This window comes from Cydia strobilella, chromosome 3 (assembly GCF_947568885.1).
Source record: "Cydia strobilella chromosome 3, ilCydStro3.1, whole genome shotgun sequence".
Lineage (NCBI taxonomy): Eukaryota > Metazoa > Arthropoda > Insecta > Lepidoptera > Tortricidae > Cydia > Cydia strobilella.
Genome location: NC_086043.1, coordinates 4,217,211 through 4,243,301, shown reverse-complemented (window position 1 = coordinate 4,243,301; position 26,091 = coordinate 4,217,211). Strand labels below are relative to the sequence as shown.

Genomic DNA, 26,091 nt, shown 5'->3' with positions numbered 1-26,091 from the left:
TAATTAATTTAAGTCTCATAAATAAATAAATTAGTGTAACGTAATTAATAAATAATCTAATATAATCTGAATGCCATTGGCATCTTAATTATCTATTCGAACTTTTATACAATACAGGAGTGGGCCATACGAGCTTGCTTCTATCTTGCATTGCGATGACAAGTTGGACATTCACAATACTGGAAGGCCTAATATTTGTCTGAACGGTAAATATAGTCCGCCATCTTGTTTCGGGCGCCATTTTGTTCGGTACCAGGTACGATCAGCAACACACTTAACTGTGTATAGGTAGACCTTATGTTGTTGCAATAAGGTTTAAATTAGAAGTTAAGTGTGTCGAAGATGGTACTGCAAATTGAAACTGACTTACTGATGGCCTACCGCGAAACACAAAATTTCCTTCTCTATTACTTTATCGCTCGAATATGCAAAAGTGACAGAGAGCCAGATAACGAAATTTCGTGTTTCGCGCTAGGCCCTTAGAAGTGGTTATTCAGGCTATAAAAAAGACAGGAGCCCTTGCTGGCGACACCTAGGCGTATCTTATAAAAATACAACTGTAGACTAAAATGACATTTCATTTGTCTGTGTACTATGTGGTACAACCAATATTAACATCAGATTGTAATTTCGTCGTAGTGTTTAATTGTGACGGTCCACGGGTAAAGGTACCTTATAGCGGTTGGCGCTTACATCACGTAGCACAGCATAAGTATTGGAGCGTCGTAAATAACAGCATAAGCGCCAACCTGCATAAAATACCTTTACCCAAGGAACGACATAATTGTTGATATTAATCGTAGCTGTAAAACGACATTCATTGATTTAATTAGGTACCGTGCACGCTCCCTATATTAGTACAGAAAATTTCATCTCTCTAAATCCTGTATCTATCTTGCATTTCAACCTTATTTAAGTCTCTGCCAAAGCTTCCACTTACAACAAATTGCATGCGATTTTTGATACCTGTACTGTGGCATCTTATTGATCGATTAAATATGTTGCACTTACTTAGGGTTGATTGCACCTAATTGCGTGTCACAGTTAAAATGTTCCCTAAATTGTATTACATGGGATGTATCATAGCTCTCCGCTGAGTGGAGTTGATCAGTCCGTCGATTGCGAATGGTACAACTGGTACTTAGCACGCGATTCGTTACAAAGTCAGTGTATCTCAGGGCTCACCACACTACAGCCGCTCACGCCCGCTGCAGCGTAACGAAGCCTAATCTAAGCTCATAATAGCTGTCCTGCTAAGCTAAAAAGCAGTATTTTAAATAAATAGGTACAATCTGAAAGTTTCATTTCCAAGTTCATATCTTATTGAGATACGCCTTTTACCTTAGCAGGACAGATTGTCTGTGTCATCATTAGAAGTCCTAGTTCCCAGTGGGCGTGCCGGCCTGTAGGCGGGTGCGGGTGCGAGGCTTGAACCACACCAGCGGCGGCGGCGCGGGCGCGGGCGGCCGCTACGCGCGCTCCTCCACCAGCTCGGAGTCGGAGTCGGCCTGCGCCTGCGCGTGCGCCACCAGGGTTAGCAGCTAGGAGTCCGCTACCACTGCATCGCGCTCCGCTTTCACTTGTTGCTGGAAACGATATTCACGAACGTTACTTCGGTACAGTCAGCGATGTCAGCACCAAATAGATAGTGACGGCCAAAGTGGCCAAATACACGGTGGCTAAAAAATAAGTGCATTCCCGTTGCCAGGGAGCTTTTGGGATTATACTGAGCAACTTTCACTATGGGAAAAAGCGAAAAAAATTTGGCTGTTTCATACATTTTGGCTGGTCCATTTTCTATAGAGGGTAATTTTTTCAACCTGTATATCAAAACACACCCTTATTTTTATACTACCAAAGGCGTGTTCCGATATATATTTGGTCACTTTAGCCGTCGCTATTTATTTGATGCCGACTATAAACATATACTTGAAATGTTTTCAAAACACTAAGCGGGCAATAAAGACAAACACTTCAGTCCCATAATAGTGATAAAAAGTCCCATAACAGTGATAAAACTTAACAAACGTACTTCACAATATTGCAGTTTTATGCACTCACGAGAATTTACCTATTTATCCTTTTGGACGCCCATTGGCGGATATATCGGCACCGCAGGTCCAACGCCAAAGACGGATTAATCGGTAAAAGACCACAGAGCAACATAGACCTACGTGCATGTGCATAAAGTTCAATTTCAGTTTTGACATTTCGGTGACGCGGTGCCCGAGTGTCAGCTTTTGTGTTTGACATGGCGTCGAAAAGGTTAATTTTCATATAATTCATTCAGTGTACCATCGTCGACACAGGTCACTGACTTGCGTGACCGTGTATATCATGTCATAACAATGATGATGAAGTCTACGACGTACCATGGCCTTGGTGAGCACGGTGGCGTCCTTGAGACTCAGCACCTGCAGCACCTGCGCGTCGCCGCCCTGCAGCATCACTTGCGCCACGCCGCCGCCCATCCCGAGGGCTTCTAGGCCTTCGCCGTTTTGCTCGACCTGGATAGATGATTAAATTTGTTAGGAAAACCTTAACTGGAAAAGTGATGTGATAAAGTGACACTAGCAGCGACATAATATCTCAGGCCTGTCCCAGGCAATTTTTTGTGCTAAAATATGCGTTACTACGTTAAGTCAGCAGCACCACTTCGACAATTCTAAGATTATTTTTTTATGACAAACACAAAACTAGTACATTATTATAAAAATAGCAATAAAACACGAAATAAAGAAACGTATACACACCTCATGCAGGCCAGAAAGTGCGGAAGCGACGAGCTACGTACAAAACTAAAAGTTGCGGAAACTTTCCAAAAAGGTTTAAGACTTATTTTAGACTAAGATATCCCAGAAAATCATTTTAGAAATGAAAAATTACGTCCCCCATAAAAAAATTATTGTCAATTTGATAAATTTCCGTCTACAGAGCAGTAAACAAAACACAATGAAACACACAAATACAACGGGAGCCTTTATTGCAAATCAACTAGCACTGGGTGCCTAGCCAAGATGCCAATCATTTGCGCTACAACAACGAAACGCTATCTGTCTCACTATTCTCTATAGCACTAAGAGTCAGACAGAAAGCGATTCGCTGTCATAGCGCAAACGATTGGCATCTTAGCTAGGTCCACTAAGCGGCGCCGTGAATGCAATATCATACTCTAAATAGGTAAATGTATCAATTATGCAATAGATTGCCTGATATTGTATTCAAAGCGCCGCCACTAATAAAGATACAAACATAATAAAAAAACTACAATACTTGACAAACAAAATAAATTCAAATGAATATGGTAACAAGCCGGTGCCATAACATACGGTTAAGCGAAGCGTATGCTGAGACGCAGGCGACGCAGTTCCTCGCAACGCAGAGCAGAGCAGATTTTGTAAAGTATGGAACGTCCTTGCGCCGCACCGTGCGTAGCTAAAGGATGTTTCATACTTTACTAAATCTGCTCTGCCCTGCGCTGCGTGGAACTGCGTCGCCTGCGTCTCAGCATACGCTTAGCCTAACACATTTACACTATAAAATGTTTTTTTTTTCAGACTAGAAATTTTATAACCTCAAAAGTAGTTGTTTTCTCCAAAATTAAATCTGAGTTACTATGCACTGAATTATGTGTCCTTTACATATTATCATAGAGTAACTTATACTAGAGCGGTACTGTCATAGTAAATTGTGTTACCCCAGTAAAATCACTGCCATCTGTCGACACACTTTAAAACTAAAAATAAATATTTATAAAAATACGATAAAATGTATTTAAATATGGATAAATGATTTTTTTATTTGCATTAATTATTTTTATATGATTTTGACCCATGTTCTTTCACTGGTATGCGTTAAAATTATAAATAACAAACGAAACAGTCAACGCCCTCTATACGAGTGTAGGCCAAAACTAGTGGCGCCATCTGATCGAGAATCAAATTTTCGTGATTTTCGAGGCACGTTTTTTCCTTAGACTGTATCCATCTATTACGGAGTTATATCTATCTTTGATATTATTGTACGGCAATACTATATACCATAGGAAGTATAGGAACTCTTAGCATTTCGGAAGAAAAAGTTAATTACCGCTACTTTTGAGGTTAGAAAAATTGTAATCTTACAATGGGGTATAAAGGTACAATCATACTGGCGGTCGTTCGCCGCATGTAAACAATGGTTGCTTGGCAACCCAATGGCGCTCACATTAGGTGAACCCACTACCCAGTGTGTTTGCCACCTGCGATACACGGTTTGACTCTAGCAGGTGCTACAATGGACCATTCTATTTAAAGTTGTACACTACACTTTTTTATCAAATGTTGTTTTCGATTCTCTCGAGTGTAGAACAGAAATATGGTAAACACGGCATGCCAACATAATAACGTACACCTAAAACAAAATTCGACGCCCACACATCTAGTTCGTTGGATCCCGACGAATTCTTTGGTAAAAATAATCGGAGCTCAAAAGAGCGGAGAGTCAAAAGTGCGATGTAACAAAAATGGAATAAAAAAGAAAAATTCTCCAATACAAAACTGATCAAACCGCCGGGGCGTGGCGTGTTACATACGTTTTGATTCAGTTTGACCAGTGTAGTGTCATCTCCGCTCCCTTCTATGCTCCAAGTCTGCCAACATAAGAATCAACATTTGAAACACAATGGCCGACAGCACTCACAATTTATTATGATAAGTAACTGGTAATCATGTCGTAAAAATACAAGGGAATGCCCTTGAAAGGGCTTCGTTCGACATGCGCACTTTTCTGTAACAAATCGGACACAATAAGATAAAGTTTTGAGATCGATCAAGACAATAAGGATAATTTCGTTTTTTTTTTTAACTTCATTATGACTTTTGTCCTACAGTCAGCATCACAGCCGGGCTAGCACATGATTGGCGCGAGAGTATCTCGCCGCGACATAGACTACCCGTCCCTCTTTAATTCATACAGTTAGTAAAAGACGTGTAGTCCAACTCGCGGCGAGATACTGTCGCGTCAATCATGTGCTCGGCCTACTGAGCCGCAAAGGTTCCCTGATGGCTCAACAAAAAAAAAAGAGATGTCTATACATATGTATAACAATCACGCTGATGCAGATACGTTTGAACGAAAGTATTTGAGGGTGGCAGCTACTTTTGGTGAGTTTTACACACTACCTACTTAGTGCTGACTGTATATGTACATATATCTAAATGATTTGTTACACAAACGCGCAGATGTTATAATTTAGACTACTTAAAAATAAAGGATACAAGTATCAATAACACATGGACATGCATAAAAAACAGGCTCTGTTTGTGATCAACAATCAACAACGCTCAAACACAAGTTAAAACCAACCAAGGATTGGAAGTAACAATTGACAAATCAACACACAATAAAATTTCAGTTAAACTATCAACATCACAAATACAACACGGTAAATAAAAATAAAGCACTACGTGCACTTAAATTAATATAAAAGTAAAATACTATTGACATGCATTTCCTTAATAATTTACCTAAAATCGCAACTATGTGGCCTATTAATCAAATAGCTTTTCTGTTTGTATTCAGGGTACATAGACAAGATGCCAATCGTTAACGCTCCGTAGCGAACGAAACGCAACTGACTCTGTCGCACTAATATAAAGAGTGGTAGTAATATAGAGAGAGATAACTACGCTACGCTACGGAGCGTGAACGTTTGGCATCTTGTCTGCGCACCATGTTTAGACTTAAAATCATTCATTTCATGTACGAGGATCATTTTGTTTAGAGTTTTAAATTACACTTTCTTTTTATTTGTTTTTTTTTTCTATTCAGAATCACGAGCTCTTCTATGGAACAATAAGTGTCCCAAGATTTTTATTTCCATTGCGTTACCATTTTTCATTAACTTTGTACGGCAGTAACGAAATGGAAGGAACAAAAAATGTATGGAAATTTTGGGACGTTTTTTACTAGAAGAAGAAAGTGATTCTGGGTATAAATAACATAAAAATTCCAAAATTTATACAGTGTAGTATAAAACTATAAATAAAAATACCCACGTATAAACTACATGACCAACCGGGCTAGCACATGATTGGCGCGAGCACGAATTAATAAACTAGTGGATGTGAAATGACTCCTATTTAGTATGAAAACCAGTGTCGCTAAACTCACACATTCATAGCCACGTTAAAATACGTCACACACTTACAAAATTGCTCTGATTCGTAGCAACTTTCCATACCAAAAAGTTATTACCGGTGGACATTTCTCGAACGAATATCAACTGTAGGCTACATGAGTGACGGTTTAAAATATAATGTCAAAGCTATATGACATACGACTCTTTTATTATCTCATTCATCTCACAAAAGCTCGCTCAACGTTCACCTAATACAACTACTCAACACCAGATGGCGTTATTTTATATAATTTTAAAATCACTACTTATTACAGGCGAGAAAAGGGCTAAAAAACCAGTATAAGTAAGGTCTAATTACGCATGGTTTGTTACGTATCTCACGGTCACGTTACACTGGTGTTTTCGAGACCTCTACACGCCTGCGAGTAGCTAACCGTTGGAACTTCTTTCCATTCGACGATATAGGGAGGGGACAGTGTAATCGGAGTGTTTTATCGATATTTGTGTGTTCAGTTAGGTATTGATATTTCATTACCGTATGTTTTAACACATTTAGATGATACTTTATTTATGATTATAATATAGGTAGTGATAATCGTGATTGTATGAAAAATAATATGTAGTACAGTACAACAAATATCTAACTAGAAATTTGTTTCTTATTAATTGACCAACTAGGTTGTTAATGTGAACATTAAATATATCTTAAAGTCAAACAGATAAAATCATAGTTCTTTAAAGGTCTATTAACTCGGTATTGCTGTTATTTTGTGATCACAAATCTGCAATTACTTACATAGGTAAGTATTCGTCTTTAACAATATATTTACTTGTAGCAGCATTTAAGGCCAATCTAGACGGGACAACCTGATTAAGTTGTCAAATTAATTGTATGGTGTGAAAGCATACATGAAACTGGCTCATCGATCCCACTTGATTTGATTGTAAGATTGTGACCTATCAAATCAGGAAGGGGGGCGGCAAAATTCCAATATTTGACGCTAGTTTGCGTGGTACGGAACACTTTTTATTAATTAAGTGAGCCCGAATGTCACTAATAATTACTAAATTAGTAACTAAGTTTTAGGCGTGTGGACGCTAGATGAGATGTATGGCAATTTTATCCCCAGAAATCTTTCTCTAAGAAATGCTCCTAGCAAATGGTGCTATATTTTTGCGGAAACTAATTTTCTTGCCCAGTAGCATTGATCCATTTATTTTTAATATCGGCATCTTGTGGTAACCTACAATAATTAATAATAAAGAAATAGAAAATATAAAACGTTTATTCATGGCACATTGCATGCATTGTACGCATAAGTGCATTAAGTACCTAGTCTAATTATATTAACGATGAAAATATGATGGGTGTAAAAAACAAAAACGTATGTAAAGGATGAAATGACCCCGACTTAACTTAGTGCTTGATGACCAGTGCTGCCATATTTACTAAGACATTGATTATCCCAAATAATAATTAGAAACGTGTCTAAAATAATAATTTATTACCGAACTACCAAACATCAAACTTGAAATATCGTAACTTTAACTTTATCGATATAAATATCGACATTGCGCAGCTTTTGAGTAGCGAAGTTATTTGACATTTAGGATAGCGAATATTCCAGATAAACGTAAAGAATAGTGACAAAGGATTGTGAACTCTAAGTTCTAACTGATAAAATATAGATTTACTTAACGAACATTCGTAAATAATGCAAAATAAACAGATTTTTCGTATTAATCGGATTATATTTAAATAAATAAACACCGGTGATAGGAAATACCTCCACGTGAAAGATTTTTTAAACCGCTGTGATTTCTGCAGCTTAATTCTGCACAATACGGCATTTTAAATTTAATTATCAATTTTTGTTAGACGAGCGTACGTACGACGTGAATGTCATTCGAGCATGAAGTTTACACAACAACTGAGCATAGTCTGTGCATAAAGTGAGTCGGTCGCTACTAACTGTCGGATAGACGGGAACGCCTACTTGCCATCTCCATCCTACTCCGTGGGCGCGAGAGTATCACGCCGCGACATAGACTACCCGTCCCTCTTTAATTCATACAGTTAGTAAAAGACGGGTAGTCTATCTCGCGGCGAGATACTCTCGCGCCAATCATGTGCTCGGCCTACAGACAAGATAAAGTGGTCAATTATATCACTTGATACTTTCGGAAAACTATTCTTCTTCATAAAAAATCTAATCTTTAACAAGTCACTCTATTCTATGTTATAAAAAAATACTTGTATTATGTTTATACTACATATAAATGCTCAGATGTACTAATACGAAAGTTGCCACCTTAAGAAAGTGACCAAATAGGGCGTAATACTAAAATAAATAATTAAATCCATGTTTTCTTTTATATTAGTACTCTTTGACTTGACTAGCGTTGAACACTAAAGAAATACTTTCCAAAAATAATAGCCACAAGGAACTGGTTAGTGTAAATATTTATCTGTAACTATTTTTAAAATATATATAGTTTGTTCGCAAGAATGCAGTAAAATCGGGTTATTCCCACTAGTTACCACCAAGTTCTTACCAGTGGTAACTACAGGGATTTTTTTCCCCACCTTTTACCACTGGTAAGTAAATAATTATTTTTCCCTGCAGTTACCAACTGTGTGTGTTTGTTGTAACTAGTGGGAATAACCCGTAAAATCATCAAGTTCACAGTGAGTAGTGACCAGATGAAGGCATAGGAATGAGGGCTATCGTTATTTTGCTCACCAGTTGGCGCCTCTGTTGATGGTGGTCCAAAAGACTATAGAACATCTGTCAGTCATTGAAGTGACAAGTGACATTTCGAACTATGGAAAAGACCACCATCTACACTAGCGCCCCTAGCGGCCAATTCATACGCGTTAGCCCTCATTTATTAATATTTCATTGGTTACGAGCATCGCTAAGCCGGCGGACAATGATGATTTTACTGCATTCTCAACGCGAACAAACTATACATTATATTGCAACTTATAGCCTGCAAACTGCAAAGCCTATATATGAACGCAAAAACCTTACCAATGACATAAATAAAACATACATAATCACGATAAAGAGTGTCATATATACTTAAGGTTTCATTGGTATCTATTAGGTCCTTACCTATGACAGTGGCGTTTTGTATGGAGAATTTTATGAAAACTGTGATTTACATACATTGAATTTTGCGGATTATTCAGAAATGCCAAATTCATACCAAACAAAATTTTGTTAGGAATATTGAAAACTTTTAAGCTAATTACTTACTTAAAAATAGTTAGCATCATAAAACTATACGTAATTGAAACAATTGAACCAGCAGCACATGAAAAGGGTGGTTTTCAAGCTTTGATTTGAAACACTAGATAAAAAATAAAAACCTATTATTTGTATTTAAAACCTTTGTCACATAGTCTACCATTAAAATTAAAAAATAATTTGGAAGTTGCAATTGAAATAAATAAATCACGTACAAAATGAAATTTGTGAAAAATAAAATCGCCAATTTCATAGGTAAAGACCTAATATGAAACTCTAAATTTGCATTCACATACTAACAATAAAAGGCCAGGTTTTCATGAAACAGAACCCATGTCTAAAGACTAACTCAATAAAATGAGGACCGATATAAGTAGTATCACAAATCTTATGTGACATACATCTAAACCTACACGAGTTGGTTGCCATCACTTTTCTTATGTTTGAACACATTTCTGAGACTCCCACGCTTTTAGTTACGTCGCGATTATTCTTGTGTAACAAGGCAAATAAAAAAAAAACTCGCTTAACCCTCGCTTTCCAACGACGTCATATCGATATGATATGATAGCAAAGATAATCGAATCATATATTTTGAAAAATTTAAGATATAACGTCAAAGTTTGCCAAAATTTTATGACAGGTAGCCATTTGAGTCCAAGTGACTGAGGGTGGTATGACATCTGTCCAATTTCTTGGTCCAATGTGTATTTGCGTGTCACATCTTAATGAGAGAGTGAGACGCAATGCACATTGGACAAAGAAATTGGACAGGTGGAAATGATAATATTCTACTTACAACTGTTCTCCTGAATTTGACTAAGAAAACTGTCAAAATTATCAGATGATTTAGATGGCAATCAACTGTGTATGTTTTAGTTAAACTAGCTAGTAAGTATAATGGCACGGTTCGATATTCTATCATTGTACTGGTTTCTTTGGTATCGTTATTCAATTTCATTTTTCACGCGTATTACTTGAACCGCAGCTACCTGTAAATTATACCTATTTAGTAATGATGTTTGTGTTAATCAATTAATTTTTTGGGCGAGGTGTGGGGCTATATTATATTTACCTACAAACCAATCAGTGCAGTACCTATTTATTTAGTAAAGTAAAAGCATAACAAACAAAATAAAAAATAATTAACGGCATAAGGAATTCTCATGTCAAAAGAAGAGTCATGCCAAAATGATATCTCGCTATAGTTATAGTGATACATTGAAATAAACCTGTCATGAGTTTTCGATTAGTGCAGTATTAATCTATTCTCATGACGACCGGCGTCCCACACATAGGTCACAATGAAATTCCGACTCTTTGTCAATTTGACAAAGTTTAATTCAAGAGTCCCCGGCAAGCTCGGCCGAATGTCGCCTTCCCATGCAAACGGAGTTTCGTTCTCAGTTTAAAACTACGTGTCGGATTGTAATGAAACTTTGCACATAATGAAATTTTTTTTCTCTCATTTTATCTGCAATCGGCCGTTCTAGCCATAATCAGATTATCTGTCTTATTAAGGGTTTTAAGAGGTCTTCCATTAAATACTCTCTCTTGACTTTTATAGAATAGAATTTATCTTCTAGTGCCTCTGGTCTAGCCGCAGTATTTGCCACCTTTTCAGCTTATTCGGATTGTCATTGTTGTTAACCAAGTCCCTTGCAAGTTCGTTTGTATGTTTTTTTAGTCGTTCTTTGTACTTAACACAATATCTGTTAACCTCCTCTTTGATTGTTGCACATAATGACATGAGGTATATCTATGCCTGTAATAAGTTTATATAGTTCTAGTCTAGTATATAAAACAAACGAAATAGAGCAAAAACAAGTTTTGTATGAAAAATTTAAATTCGCTGTATTTTTTTTACTATGGTATCTGAAGCTACATAAACTGATTACAGGCATAGATATACCTTATCCTATAGTAAGTACAAAGTTTCAGAGCAATCTAGCTGGTCGTTTTAAAATGAGAGCATAACTACGTTTGTATGGAGAACCGAGCTTGCCGGGGACCCTTAGGTAGCAAATCTGGAACCCAGTCGTCAGGAGGCTATGTCGGGCGGGCACACATGGGCACTAATGGGCAGTAACGGGTACAGTACAGAACAGTACCTGCACTAGCGGCGCCACGCACACGCCGTCCTGCTGCTGCATGGACGCCACCATGGACTGGTACACGGACGCCGACACGGGAACCGTGATCACGCCCGACACCGACACCGGGTACCCTGCAACACAATATTACATCTTACTTTGTAAATTTGCGTGATAGGGGTCTTTTGATCCCCGCTCCAGCTCATTCTTGGTGCAAAGGTTATCTATTGCGATTCAACGCGGAAACGCAGTGAGCGTGTTGGGAACTTTTGCGCCTGGAATGACTCGTGGTAGGTTATTTGATTAGTATTTTTGGTTTGGTTATTTGTTTTTTTTTTCTTTCGTATTTGATGTATGATGTTTTTTGTGGTGTATTAGTTTTATGTTAAGTGGTGGAATTCAATGTAGTAGTTTTTAAGATTTTTAATTATTTTTGGAAATGTTTAAATTATGGATGTATTTATTGAATAAAATTAATTCATTATAATCACTTTTGTAAATAAACCTTTTTGTATATCCTCTTTAGTCTTCTTGTTACGTGTCGAGGTTCCCTTAAACAGTGGATGCGCTTGTAACACAGCACCGCAAACTATGGCGCACCTGTTGGCCCCGCGTGCCCGTACTGTTCGGAACCTGACTCGAGGGACGCACCAGTCAGGGCTGTCAGCACCGCCGCTTCCTGGGCTCCCTGTGTCCCGTCACTCCCATCTTACCATGTCCGTCCTCGCCGGTGAGAATGATCTGCCCGTCGTGGTTGAGCGTGGCCTCGGCCACGGCGTTGAGATCTACAGCGACCGACTCGCCATCCAGTGTTTGGACAACTCCACTTCCGCCTTCGCCGCTGTGAATCTGTAAATACGATTTATATATTTAAATTTTTCATCTATATATGTATACTGAAATCTTTTAACATGTAACGAAATTCATCTATCGCAATGAAGATCCCTGCGATAGCCGTTGACTAAAAGCGACGTTTTTCGTGTGTAATAATGAAAATGGCGACAGAGTAGAAGAATAAATTAGTAGTTATATACCACTTGCGCCGTGGTGCCGTCCGGCAACGTGATGATGGGATGCGAGGGGTCGATCTGCACGAGTGACACGGACCCGTCCGGGTTGGTTATGGTCTGTAGCACCGCTGGCGCGTATTGTGACATCTGTGTATGAGGTAAATTTTAAGTTTAGTCCCAGGACACTTTTGATTGACAAATATTCAGATGTAAAAGCCATACTGCAAATTGAAATCGTATTGGATACTCTGGCAACTATAGGAATTGATGAAGCTGAAAACACGATTGATTTTGAAAACTAATCCTGCAATAAAAATATTGTATCATAACAGTACGCGTGATGGATCGAGTATTAGTAGTCTAGCGAGGTACTCAGTCGATCTCGTTATAGCAATTGTTGGTCGCAAATTTGAAGTATACCTCGTCTCATTTCAACAAAGTTTGCGTTAGAAAGTACAGATTATGAAAAAAAAAATATCAGATGTTCTAAATGGCGAGTATTAATATCGCTAGTCGTACATCGACGTCGGTGAGCGTCATCTGGTCGATGCACACTTGCTGGCTCGCTAATACAGCTGGTGCAGAGCGGCCTGGCGAGCCGCGAGATGAGTTGGACGACGCGGACGGCATGCACGCTGATATCTAGTTACCGAGTCCAGGCGGCAGTCCGAATGAAGCGTTAAAAGGAGGGAATCATTAGATTCATGTACAGGAAACACTCACAAACAAATAAAAAATTTACAAAGTTAGTAGGTATTAGACTGACAGTTAGAAATAGAGTAAACATGCTTAGTCATAGGGTCACTTTAAACAGTGAGGCCAACAAGTTGCGTCGTCGTTACGTTGCGTGGCGTCTTACCAACACATTAATGTGGCATATAATAAAATATAAAATAAAAATATGTAAAACATCGCACAGATGACGCTGCGACGACGCAACGCAACGCAACAAACAAGAAGAATTTATAAATATAGAAGGTACAAAAATTCTTCTGTGAAGTGGTTCTTAACCGATGTGGTCCCTGGAAGCGTCTGAAGCAGTCCACCTTTTATTGACTTTATTCGTCATAGATTAAATACCTACCAACTATCCTGAATGGATATTCCTTTGTCACTCAAAGAGAACCAATGCTCCAGCGAGTTGTCTTCCCACACAACGTGACGTAAATTGGAAACGAAGGCTTAAAAATAGTGTCCGATCGAAGTTTCGGTTACGGTTTCGGGATAAAATCATGATTCGGCTGAGCTGAAGGTTCCGGTTTTGGCTAAAAAACTGCCGAACCTTTATTTACCGATATTTTTATAATCGGCAGTATCCGGCTGAAGTTCCTGTTTTGGTATAAATATCGTGTTTTGGCTGAAGGTTCATTTCAGCTGAAACTAAAGCAAAAAAAAACAAAAACAAATTTAGGTCGGACACTACTTAAAAGAGTACTAAATGGAAGTGTGACTCACGGGCTGTGTGGGTTTCTGATCGTCGTCCTCGGTGAAGGCGGGCAGCAGGTCCTCGCGGCCGTGGTACTTGTAGCAGTTGATCACGATCTGACGAAGCGCGTGCGTCCACGACATCTGACGAAATCATCATCATCTTTACTAACGTGGACACAGGAAATGTTTACAACCTAACCTTGACGCTCCACAAAAAGGTCTACTTTGTTATAAAAGGGCACTCCACGAAAAGCCGCCGCCGTCATATTTGTAGTAGCAAAAAAAATGATCTCAGTTGGTCCTTAAATAAATGAAATTGAAAAGGTCTACTTCGTCGCGTGGGGCATCTACCTTAATAACCAGCAGAAAATCTATATTATATACCGGTAAATTTAAAGTTAATTTATCAAACGATATCATCCTAAATATCGGCTTCTTAGATTTATCATAAGTGTTTAAAAAATGGCGTCACGCGGCATTAAGCAGTGTTAGAGAAACTTATTCTAAATCAACTATTGTCACATTTCAACAGAAATAAACTGCTTGATAGCAATCAATTTGGTTTTACCAGAGGTCGATCAACTACTGACGCCGGTGCGGTACTTCTAAAACACATCTTTGACGCCTGGGAAAAGCTCAAGATGCTGTTGGAATTTTCTGCGACCTGTCAAAGGCATTTGATTACGTTGATCACGAAAAGTTTAAGAGAAAATTAAGCCGCTATGGGATAAAAGCTTGACCTGAGTCTCATCGTAGCTTTCGGATAGAACTCAGTGCGTAATTATTAATGGAACTCAATCGGTGGGGTCCCCGGTAGCCCTCGAAGTTCCTCAAGGGTCAATTGTTGGTCCCTTCCTGTTTTTGGTATACATTAATGACTTACCAAAAGTTGTGCAAGATAGACATTATAGTGTTATTTGCAGATGACACTTCCCTTATATTTAAAGTGGACAAAAAGACAAATATCTTCGAGATCATAAATAAGGCGCTAATTTCCATAGTAAACTGGTTTACGGCAAACAATTTGCTTAAGGACGCCAAGAAAACCAAATGCACCAAGTTTACGCTACCTAACGTCAAGCAAGTAAATAAATAAATCATTTTTCATTTTCAACAGCAAGATAAAAATAAAGGGTGATAGGCTGGAATTTGAAGATCGAACTGTTTTCCTGGGAGTCACTTTAGACACAAAACTGCAATGGCATGCACATAATAGTGCCGAGTCTGTCTCGTGAGGGTCACACACCACAGCCACACACCTTCTGTTTCTCGTCCTCGGAGCGCGCGTCCATGCGCACGTTGGCCCACGGCAGGTCCTTGGGCCACCACGGCGGCCGCGTCGACTCCCGGCCCCAGCCGGGTTTGCCGCGCACTGCAAGTTCAATTGTATGGTTAGAAAAGTACACATGTAAGTAAAAAAAAACTGTTACATAAACAAGAAACCATCACCTAAAATAATACATTGGTGGCATTCCGATTTTGAAGATTGTCAAGTGAAATAAGATTGAAAGCTACAGTGCGACATAAAATAGTAGAAATTAAATGATTAAACTTTCTACTTAACTGTCACATTTTTGACGTAAAATGGTAACAATTTAGTATGGAAATTTTTAAGTTCCATTTTATATAATTTCTACTATTTTATGTCGCACTATAAGCATACATTCATGATGATGTGTTAGCTTAGGATATCCTATAACACACAACCTGCCATATGCACAATATGTTTACATAATATAATTGAATGCTCGAGCATGGGCGAGATAAAGGCCCGTAACATCGCTTCGGAATTCGGTATTCCGTTGATGAAGATCACCTATCCTAAACGGTACCTAAGTGTGCAAGCTAAGTGGACGCTCGAGGCGGCGCGTGCGGCGTGGCGCTCTTGTTAATTTTTTGAACGCCATCTGTCAAACCCAAGAATGTCATGCACACGCCAATATCTCTGGCATAAGCTCGCCAGTATAAACCGTATTGGAAACATTAAAGGTTACTTTGTCAACGTACGCCATAGCACTTTTAGACGTTCTTGGCGCCACGGGCACGACTTCTTACGACGCTTTTAGGGGCTCTCGGCGTTCGAACTCATAGCACGCTGCTCAAATCTTTTTGAAGCTACACGCCATGCTGAAAGCTCCTCTGGACGCTCGCCACTGGAACCGTACACTATAGCGACTCACCCATAGAATACTTGAGCATGAGCGGTATGAAGGCGCGCAGCTGCGCCTGGGTCATCTTCTCCACGGGGGTGGGGATGCCGTCGATGATCAGCGGAGGCAGCTCGAAGAGCGACGGGTCGATAAGTTAATCATAGCATCTTAGACAGTAGCAGTGACTCACCCATAGAATACTTGAGCATGAGCGGTATGAAGGCGCGCAGCTGCGCCTGGGTCATCTTCTCCACGGGGGTGGGGATGCCGTCGATGATCAGCGGAGGCAGCTCGAAGAGCGACGGGTCGATAAGTTAATCATAGCATCTTAGACAGTAGCAGTGACTCACCCATAGAATACTTGAGCATGAGCGGTATGAAGGCGCGCAGCTGCGCCTGGGTCATCTTCTCCACGGGGGTGGGGATGCCGTCGATGATCAGCGGAGGCAGCTCGAAGAGCGACGGGTCGATAAGTTAATCATAGCATCTTAGACAGTAGCAGTGACTCACCCATAGAATACTTGAGCATGAGCGGTATGAAGGCGCGCAGCTGCGCCTGGGTCATCTTCTCCACGGGGGTGGGGATGCCGTCGATGATCAGCGGAGGCAGCTCGAAGAGCGACGGGTCGATAAGTTAATCATAGCATCTTAGACAGTAGCAGTGACTCACCCATAGAATACTTGAGCATGAGCGGTATGAAGGCGCGCAGCTGCGCCTGGGTCATCTTCTCCACGGGGGTGGGGATGCCGTCGATGATCAGCGGAGGCAGCTCGAAGAGCGACGGGTCGATAAGTTAATCATAGCATCTTAGACAGTAGCAGTGACTCACCCATAGAATACTTGAGCATGAGCGGTATGAAGGCGCGCAGCTGCGCCTGGGTCATCTTCTCCACGGGGGTGGGGATGCCGTCGATGATCAGCGGAGGCAGCTCGAAGAGCGACGGGTCGATAAGTTAATCATAGCATCTTAGACAGTAGCAGTGACTCACCCATAGAATACTTGAGCATGAGCGGTATGAAGGCGCGCAGCTGCGCCTGGGTCATCTTCTCCACGGGGGTGGGGATGCCGTCGATGATCAGCGGAGGCAGCTCGAAGAGCGACGGGTCGATAAGTTAATCATAGCATCTTAGACAGTAGCAGTGACTCACCCATAGAATACTTGAGCATGAGCGGTATGAAGGCGCGCAGCTGCGCCTGGGTCATCTTCTCCACGGGGGTGGGGATGCCGTCGATGATCAGCGGAGGCAGCTCGAAGAGCGACGGGTCGATAAGTTAATCATAGCATCTTAGACAGTAGCAGTGACTCACCCATAGAATACTTGAGCATGAGCGGTATGAAGGCGCGCAGCTGCGCCTGGGTCATCTTCTCCACGGGGGTGGGGATGCCGTCGATGATCAGCGGAGGCAGCTCGAAGAGCGACGGGTCGATAAGTTAATCATAGCATCTTAGACAGTAGCAGTGACTCACCCATAGAATACTTGAGCATGAGCGGTATGAAGGCGCGCAGCTGCGCCTGGGTCATCTTCTCCACGGGGGTGGGGATGCCGTCGATGATCAGCGGAGGCAGCTCGAAGAGCGACGGGTCGATAAGTTAATCATAGCATCTTAGACAGTAGCAGTGACTCACCCATAGAATACTTGAGCATGACCGGTATGAAGGCGCGCAGCTGCGCCTGGGTCATCTTCTCCACGGGGGTGGGGATGCCGTCGATGATCAGCGGAGGCAGCTCGAAGAGCGACGGGTCGATAAGTTAATCATAGCATCTTAGACAGTAGCAGTGACTCACCCATAGAATACTTGAGCATGAGCGGTATGAAGGCGCGCAGCTGCGCCTGGGTCATCTTCTCCACGGGGGTGGGGATGCCGTCGATGATCAGCGGAGGCAGCTCGAAGAGCGACGGGTCGATAAGTTAATCATAGCATCTTAGACAGTAGCAGTGACTCACCCATAGAATACTTGAGCATGAGCGGTATGAAGGCGCGCAGCTGCGCCTGGGTCATCTTCTCCACGGGGGTGGGGATGCCGTCGATGATCAGCGGAGGCAGCTCGAAGAGCGACGGGTCGATAAGTTAATCATAGCATCTTAGACAGTAGCAGTGACTCACCCATAGAATACTTGAGCATGAGCGGTATGAAGGCGCGCAGCTGCGCCTGGGTCATCTTCTCCACGGGGGTGGGGATGCCGTCGATGATCAGCGGAGGCAGCTCGAAGAGCGACGGGTCGATAAGTTAATCATAGCATCTTAGACAGTAGCAGTGACTCACCCATAGAATACTTGAGCATGAGCGGTATGAAGGCGCGCAGCTGCGCCTGGGTCATCTTCTCCACGGGGGTGGGGATGCCGTCGATGATCAGCGGAGGCAGCTCGAAGAGCGACGGGTCGATAAGTTAATCATAGCATCTTAGACAGTAGCAGTGACTCACCCATAGAATACTTGAGCATGAGCGGTATGAAGGCGCGCAGCTGCGCCTGGGTCATCTTCTCCACGGGGGTGGGGATGCCGTCGATGATCAGCGGAGGCAGCTCGAAGAGCGACGGGTCGATAAGTTAATCATAGCATCTTAGACAGTAGCAGTGACTCACCCATAGAATACTTGAGCATGAGCGGTATGAAGGCGCGCAGCTGCGCCTGGGTCATCTTCTCCACGGGGGTGGGGATGCCGTCGATGATCAGCGGAGGCAGCTCGAAGAGCGACGGGTCGATAAGTTAATCATAGCATCTTAGACAGTAGCAGTGACTCACCCATAGAATACTTGAGCATGAGCGGTATGAAGGCGCGCAGCTGCGCCTGGGTCATCTTCTCCACGGGGGTGGGGATGCCGTCGATGATCAGCGGAGGCAGCTCGAAGAGCGACGGGTCGATAAGTTAATCATAGCATCTTAGACAGTAGCAGTGACTCACCCATAGAATACTTGAGCATGAGCGGTATGAAGGCGCGCAGCTGCGCCTGGGTCATCTTCTCCACGGGGGTGGGGATGCCGTCGATGATCAGCGGAGGCAGCTCGAAGAGCGACGGGTCGATAAGTTAATCATAGCATCTTAGACAGTAGCAGTGACTCACCCATAGAATACTTGAGCATGAGCGGTATGAAGGCGCGCAGCTGCGCCTGGGTCATCTTCTCCACGGGGGTGGGGATGCCGTCGATGATCAGCGGAGGCAGCTCGAAGAGCGACGGGTCGATAAGTTAATCATAGCATCTTAGACAGTAGCAGTGACTCACCCATAGAATACTTGAGCATGAGCGGTATGAAGGCGCGCAGCTGCGCCTGGGTCATCTTCTCCACGGGGGTGGGGATGCCGTCGATGATCAGCGGAGGCAGCTCGAAGAGCGACGGGTCGATAAGTTAATCATAGCATCTTAGACAGTAGCAGTGACTCACCCATAGAATACTTGAGCATGAGCGGTATGAAGGCGCGCAGCTGCGCCTGGGTCATCTTCTCCACGGGGGTGGGGATGCCGTCGATGATCAGCGGAGGCAGCTCGAAGAGCGACGGGTCGATAAGTTAATCATAGCATCTTAGACAGTAGCAGTGACTCACCCATAGAATACTTGAGCATGAGCGGTATGAAGGCGCGCAGCTGCGCCTGGGTCATCTTCTCCACGGGGGTGGGGATGCCGTCGATGATCAGCGGAGGCAGCTCGAAGAGCGACGGGTCGATAAGTTAATCATAGCATCTTAGACAGTAGCAGTGACTCACCCATAGAATACTTGAGCATGAGCGGTATGAAGGCGCGCAGCTGCGCCTGGGTCATCTTCTCCACGGGGGTGGGGATGCCGTCGATGATCAGCGGAGGCAGCTCGAAGAGCGACGGGTCGTCCTGCGGCGGCGGCGGCGCCTGCCCCGCGCCCACACCGAACTGCGGCTCGTTATTATGTTTATCGTATTCGTTGATAGACATCTATTCAAATCGAGAGCGGTTGACTTGCGTGATAGCGCTATTGAGCTTTTAAGGGAAAACTACATAATATATTCAGCACATACGTGTCAAGGTACTTTCAAAGTTAGCACCCCAGTTTAAGGTTTATATTAGATTGCACTAAAAAGTGACCCGTCTTGAAAAAATGACCAAAAAAGAAGGCCTGAAAAAGGGCTAAAGGTTACACCATGTGCAGTTCTGTAAGGTGCAGTAAAAGGTAAGTCCAATTCTATCGCGCGCCTGTTTAGCGCCGCACTTTGTCTTCATCTCCTGTTACAGATGTAGTGTATAATTATTTTCCTTCGTATTTTCAAGGAAACGTACGAACGTGTCTTGCTATTTCAGTCAGTCTCGGTACAAAAAGTACTGGGTTCGACTGAAGTAGCATGACAAATACGAACGTTTCCGAGAAAATACGAAGGAAAACAATTATGCACTATCTGTAACGCTGTATGTTACGTTACGTCAGGTCAGAAAGCATGGTGTCAGTCATACGTTTCACGGAGCACCCACCGTTTTAAGTTGCTCAAAAGAAGCTATCACGCTGTGTTAACTGCGCACGTTTTGAATAAATGCTGCAATAAACATTAAACATGCACAGATTTTAATTGGCATCAAAAGTGGCTGGTACCTGGTACCTATCAAGCATTAAGTAGTATTAAGGCTCGGACTCCAGAAGTATAAACAGGTCTGTATTAAGAACGGGTTAAGATTTAAACGTGATATTCAGCTACTTTTGAGGCCACATTCTCAAAAGCAAAATAATCCTTATTTGACAAAAGCAATCTTCTGTTCCTGAAATTTTATGTTTCGTAAGTTTTTAAGTTTTATTTCATTGCGTTACATAGTGACCTAAGATAAATACAGTGTTTTTAATTACCTGCAATATTTCGAGATATGAATATATATGTCATATTGAGCAACTTTTACTATGAGACCAACCCCGAATGGGTCTTCCATAATACATCAACATTAACCAACCAAAATGTATCAAACAGCTAGTTTTTTTTTCGTGACGTCGGTTTTGGTCTCATAGTAGAAGTTGCTCAGTATGACCTATATTCTTCTCGCAAAATATTGCAGGTAATTAAAAAATAACCACATATAAATATTTCATATACATTTATTTCAGCAACAGGAGGAGTGTATAAGGACTGGCCATTGAGATAGCGGCGGTGGAATTACATAAACCGGTAAAAAAAGTATAGGAAATGAGAATTCTACATTTTAAATCACACATAGTGTCAAGTCTATACACGACATTCGTGTGTGTGGCCGCTTTCAAAATGGCGAGACTTATAGCCTAAATGAGCTTATGACTTAAAAAAAACTTAAAAGATACAAATATTTACATCAAACATAATACAAAATACATATTTTGTTGTAATGTCAAACTGTGAACACCAGCATTACAAGCACACACTACACTCTCTTAATAATTTATCAAACTTTTGCCGTTTAATGTCAGACCGTCGTTTTATTATAACACTTTAAACTCTCGCGTTTTGAAACCTAGTTGAAACGTCGGAAAAAAGGTAAAATGTGACGTTTTCAATCAAAAGGTACCACATTGTCGCTTACCATAAGGACGAAAATTACTTGTATCTTTATATAAAAAACCGCTCAGAGCGTCCTTATGGCAAACGACAATGTGGTACCTTTTGCTTGAAAACGACACAAATAATAAAATTTAATTGCGTTAGACCCGGTAATGATATTTAATTATGTCGTTTTATTAACTGAGAAGATTGTGAATTTTTATCAGTAAATAATTCCAAGAGTTTTATGGCTAGTAAACCCTAGCGTAATTAGTTTAATTTTATAACCATATTGGCGTCACGCTTGAAGTGTATGGTTGGCTAGCAAATAGAAGTAACTAGCGATGTCTAGCGTAGAAGCTTTATAACTGGTTACTAAAACCTGGCCTAGTGGTTTATGGGTATTTTCACTTAAAAGTGTGTTTTCATTTACTTCTTTTCGAAAATCCGTTAACTTTTGGGTTATTTCTAATCAGAATCACGAGGACTATCGATTTAAAAAAAAATATGACCTATTTTCACATACATTTTGTATGTACCATCACAAAACTGACACCCAAAATTTGTATGAAAAACTGGGGATACCTTTTTTTCTTTGTCTCATTCAATAGTACTCGTGATTCTGAGTATTATATAACCCAAAAGTTGATGGTTTTTCGAAAAAAAGTAAATGGTACCATTTTTTTCTGAAAACCCCCTTATAGTAAGTCTACACTACAGCGGCTTAGGGTAATATTTCATCTATCCAAATTTCTTGGTCCAATGTGCATTGCGTCTCACTCTCTCATTAAGCAAAATGTGAGACGCAAATACACATTGGACTAAAACATTGGACAGGTGGCATACCACCCTTAGCAACCGTCAAATGTCTAGAAGTGTGCTGCCACACTTTACCGCTGCCAAATCAGTGCTGCCTCAGCTTTAATGGACTTTATAAGCATGTAGGGTCAATATGGAGAAGTACAATTTTTGGTTGGGAAACCGCCATAGGGCAAGAACTGTCGTATTTGAATACGTACTTCGCTCAGACACAGAAAGGAGCTCGCTCATTCTGCTCTACCGACTTTCAGTAAGTGGAGTATTTGTACAAACGCAAGTTATAATCAACGAAAGAGCTTATAAAGTCATTATGACTTTAATCGCTTTACGCTTGTTGTCTGCTGGCGTATCTAGCAGTTTAATAGCTCATTAACAAGCATGTAAGCGTCACTCTCACTGGTAACGCGTGTTAGTGTGTTACCTGTTGCGCGAGCGCGTTTTCAAGCTCCTCCATGATCATGCAACGCAGGTTGCGGACCACGTCTTCGAGCGGCTTGGCGCCGAACACGCGGTACGAGGTGTTGGGCTTGCCCGGGGTCGCGACCAGGACGACGGCTTGCTGACCGACGCGGGTTGCGAATTCTTCTATTGTTTGCTGTTGTGAATACAAGTAAAATATAATGTCAGGTATTGGTTCTAAAATGCCTAAAATAACATTTAAGAGCAAAATCGAGGAAGAAGTAATACTGTTATTCAATTTGTTGACGTTTCTCACCCTGAGCTTCCTGAGCAGGCGGTTCTGGTGTCGCTTTCTGACGGAGGGGTTAGTCTCAAACGAATGCGGTCTCTTCCTCTTCTTTGACGACGCGATGGCGGCCGCTGCTGCCATTCCAACGGGACCTGTAAACAAATACATATTTAGTTCGGGCGAACTTCACAAACCATTCTCCTAATTTAAGGTGTGTCCTGATCTAGCCAAGAGGTCCCTCGCGCACCGTTCATGAACTAGCTAGCCACTGACCGGACGGCGCACATCGTACTACGTAATGCACGCTAGCAGTTAGCGATCTTTTCGTTACGCAAATGACGACGACTTGTTCGTGACTTGCTGGAGTGCAGCCATTAGCCACCTGAGCCTATCTACTACGTACTACGCCATAAGCTGCAGAACTGAGAGTAGTCGTCGTACGCCGACCTAACGGGGGACCGACCTAAAGTGCGCACACTTTACTACATGTGCTACAGGAGGGACACTGACCGGCGGCGGCGAGCTGCTTGGTAACTTCGTCGCTGAGCGCGGTCTTCATAATGTCAGCGCCATCATCGTACGCCGACCCGGCGGGGGACGACACGCACTCGTCCTCATCGTCCGACGCGCCGCTTAGACCGCAACCGTCTACTTGCGACATGTCCTGCACACACAAATAACGTCTGTAATGCCCCTGTAATTTCTATTCAGATCCAAAAATTCTACAGGTATTGGTAAGACATTCCGAGATCCCGTCACCTTCTCTTTAAACACTGTTGTACAAATCAGAATAATAACCTGACAACATTGACCAGTATGGCAGTGATAACATGTTTCATCAACAATTGAAAAGTATTTCACATGATAATTTAAACTCTGGCTGCTCAAACATCAAAACTTGACAAGATTATTGCAATTCTTTATCTTCAACCATGGTGTTAGAAATGTTCTTAGAAGTCTTTAATATATAAAAACTATTATTAATATTAAAGACTTATTAGGTGGTTGAGTTTTACATTATACCGAAGACGTAAATATCTACACATGTATTAAAAGAATAGTGATGTTGACAGTATTTTAAATAAATTACTTCACACCACGCATGAAATAAAGCACCTGAACATGAGGGGGGTTATGCAAAGTACGTATTAACGACCTAAGTGTTTTTACAATGGGTGAAACAACTTTTTCATTTCACTTGCTGCTTCAAAACCTGTTTAGTTATAAGATTTTTTTTATAATGACCCATCTACTAAGCATGTTAGGAGAACAAAGTTCAATGTTTCTTCTAATAATCTGTGCTACTTTTGTCCTCTGGCAGACAGGACCGAATAACTACTAAGAAATAGATGATCCGCTCCAATAACTTACCTCATCAGGCATGTCAATAGATTCTGTGCTGACTGCAGAGTTCATGATGTAGTCTTCGTCCCTGCTCTTAACCAGTACCATTGGATCCCTCTGCAGGTTCGGGAGGATGCGGATTGGATCACGCCGGGCTTATGTACTGTATCAATAAATTTTACATTATAGTGTATAATAAATATTATAGGGACATTCCTTCACAAATGGACTAAGACTTTTCGGTGAAGGAAAACATCGTGAGGAAACTGGACTAATTCCAACAAGGCCTAGTTTCCCCTTTGGATTGAAAGGTCAGATGGCAGTCGCTTTCGTAAAAATTAGTGCCTACGCCAATTCTCGGGATTAGTTGCCAAGCGGACCCCAGGTTGAAAATGATGATGAAGCTTATCACATTACATTATTTTCATTAAAAACAGGTATAACAAATTTGTAGCAATAAAAATGTAGTAGGTTGTTGGTTTTTTACCATGCCATTGTATTTAATTGGATTTCCTCATAATACAGGATACAAAGTAAAAAATTGTGATGAGAAAATGTGGTTAGGTATGTTATGTGTTTAATTTGTCCTTCTTAGCAAATTTCAGTATGTATATATTGTCTGAATTATTCTTATAAGAATTTTACTTAAAAATCAAGTTTATTTATTAATTTCTCAGTTCTCAAATAGATTTCAAATAACATAGGTATTCTTAATATAGACTGCTAAGGGCCAATACATATGGACTGCAACTTTTATGGGAACTGCACGCTGATGTTGCAGTTGGCTTGCAGTTGTCGTGCAGTTCCATTACAAATTGCAGTCCATCTGTAACTGCCCTTAGTAATTCCGTTCATAATGTATATTTCGTGCATAATAAGTCATTTTCTAATGTAAATCTCAAGACATTTGCAAATTGCAACATTCATTTGCATCTCAAACAGGAGTCCTCAAAGTCAAATGGTAATCCACTAGACTATCTTTAACTATCTATTGTGTGCTCGCCTAGCTAGAACACGGAAAAATCAATACTTAAGCTCGTCATTTCTAGATGAATAAATGAATGAAAATTCACCTATACCGAGCCGGCTATTACAGAATTAGCACCAACAATGACCACATCAAGCTATATCTAAGTGATTCGAGCTGCAAGAATCATACAGCTGCTATTTACTGACATTCGTCAGTGAAAAATGCATTCGGGCTTTTCAGCAAATGACGCATTCCATTTTCAGCGAATGTTTTGTTTAGGTGCGATGCATGGTGGTCGAGACGGGTCAAAATTGAAGACGAATGACACAAACTCTTTTGCGGCGGCGTAAAGGATAAGCCCAAATGAATGGCCATCATGAAGGGAACTCGCGCCGTTGGAGCAGGCTCAGATAGAATATTAAGACTACGGCTGCGTACGCACCTGCGTGATTTGAAACACATTTCGCAATCCTATTAGAAGCCTCGCAAATTCACAATGATGTAACAGCTTCAAAACAACACTTTTTAGGATTTTTTCACTCAACTGGAGCCTGCATTCACGAAATATGTGCACTGCACAAGAGACCCCGAAAACTCCGAATCCTCCATTAATATCGATCGGTAAAAGCGAGTGAACCGCATCGACTTCATAACTTCGGGTCGCCATTTTGTACGAGTCTGCGCGGTAAGAATTTCCTTTCGCATTCGCTTGGAAAGGGAAATCGCCCCTCGGCCCGAGGGGGGAT

At 41.5% G+C, this 26,091-nt stretch overlaps 2 protein-coding genes across 3 annotated transcripts in view; one reads left to right on the top strand and one right to left on the bottom strand.

Annotated features, from left to right (window-relative positions):
- Positions 1 to 26,091, top strand: part of LOC134755685 (5-demethoxyubiquinone hydroxylase, mitochondrial) — a 194,536-nt gene that overhangs the window by 154,508 nt on the left and 13,937 nt on the right. The window contains exon 1 of one of the 2 annotated variants that reach the window (XM_063692231.1): positions 10,619 to 10,628. The exons of the other annotated variant lie outside the window; for it this stretch is intronic. The gene's annotated coding sequence lies outside the window, so the exon portion shown is untranslated. Of the gene's footprint in view, positions 1 to 10,618; positions 10,629 to 26,091 lie in introns of those variants that run through there. 2 annotated transcript variants of the gene reach the window in all.
- LOC134755699 (DNA-binding protein Ewg) lies at positions 1,429 to 26,091 on the bottom strand. The gene is made up of 14 exons (XM_063692247.1): positions 25,788 to 26,091; positions 24,403 to 24,538; positions 23,542 to 23,695; positions 23,059 to 23,183; positions 22,765 to 22,938; positions 19,767 to 19,926; positions 15,166 to 15,278; positions 13,934 to 14,047; positions 12,998 to 13,120; positions 12,503 to 12,625; positions 12,182 to 12,317; positions 11,487 to 11,602; positions 2,373 to 2,507; positions 1,429 to 1,586 (listed from the first exon to the last, which is right to left on the bottom strand). Exons 2-14 carry the CDS (start codon positions 24,481 to 24,483, stop codon positions 1,542 to 1,544), a joined length of 1,599 nt encoding a protein of 532 aa, XP_063548317.1. The 5' UTR covers positions 24,484 to 24,538; positions 25,788 to 26,091; the 3' UTR covers positions 1,429 to 1,541.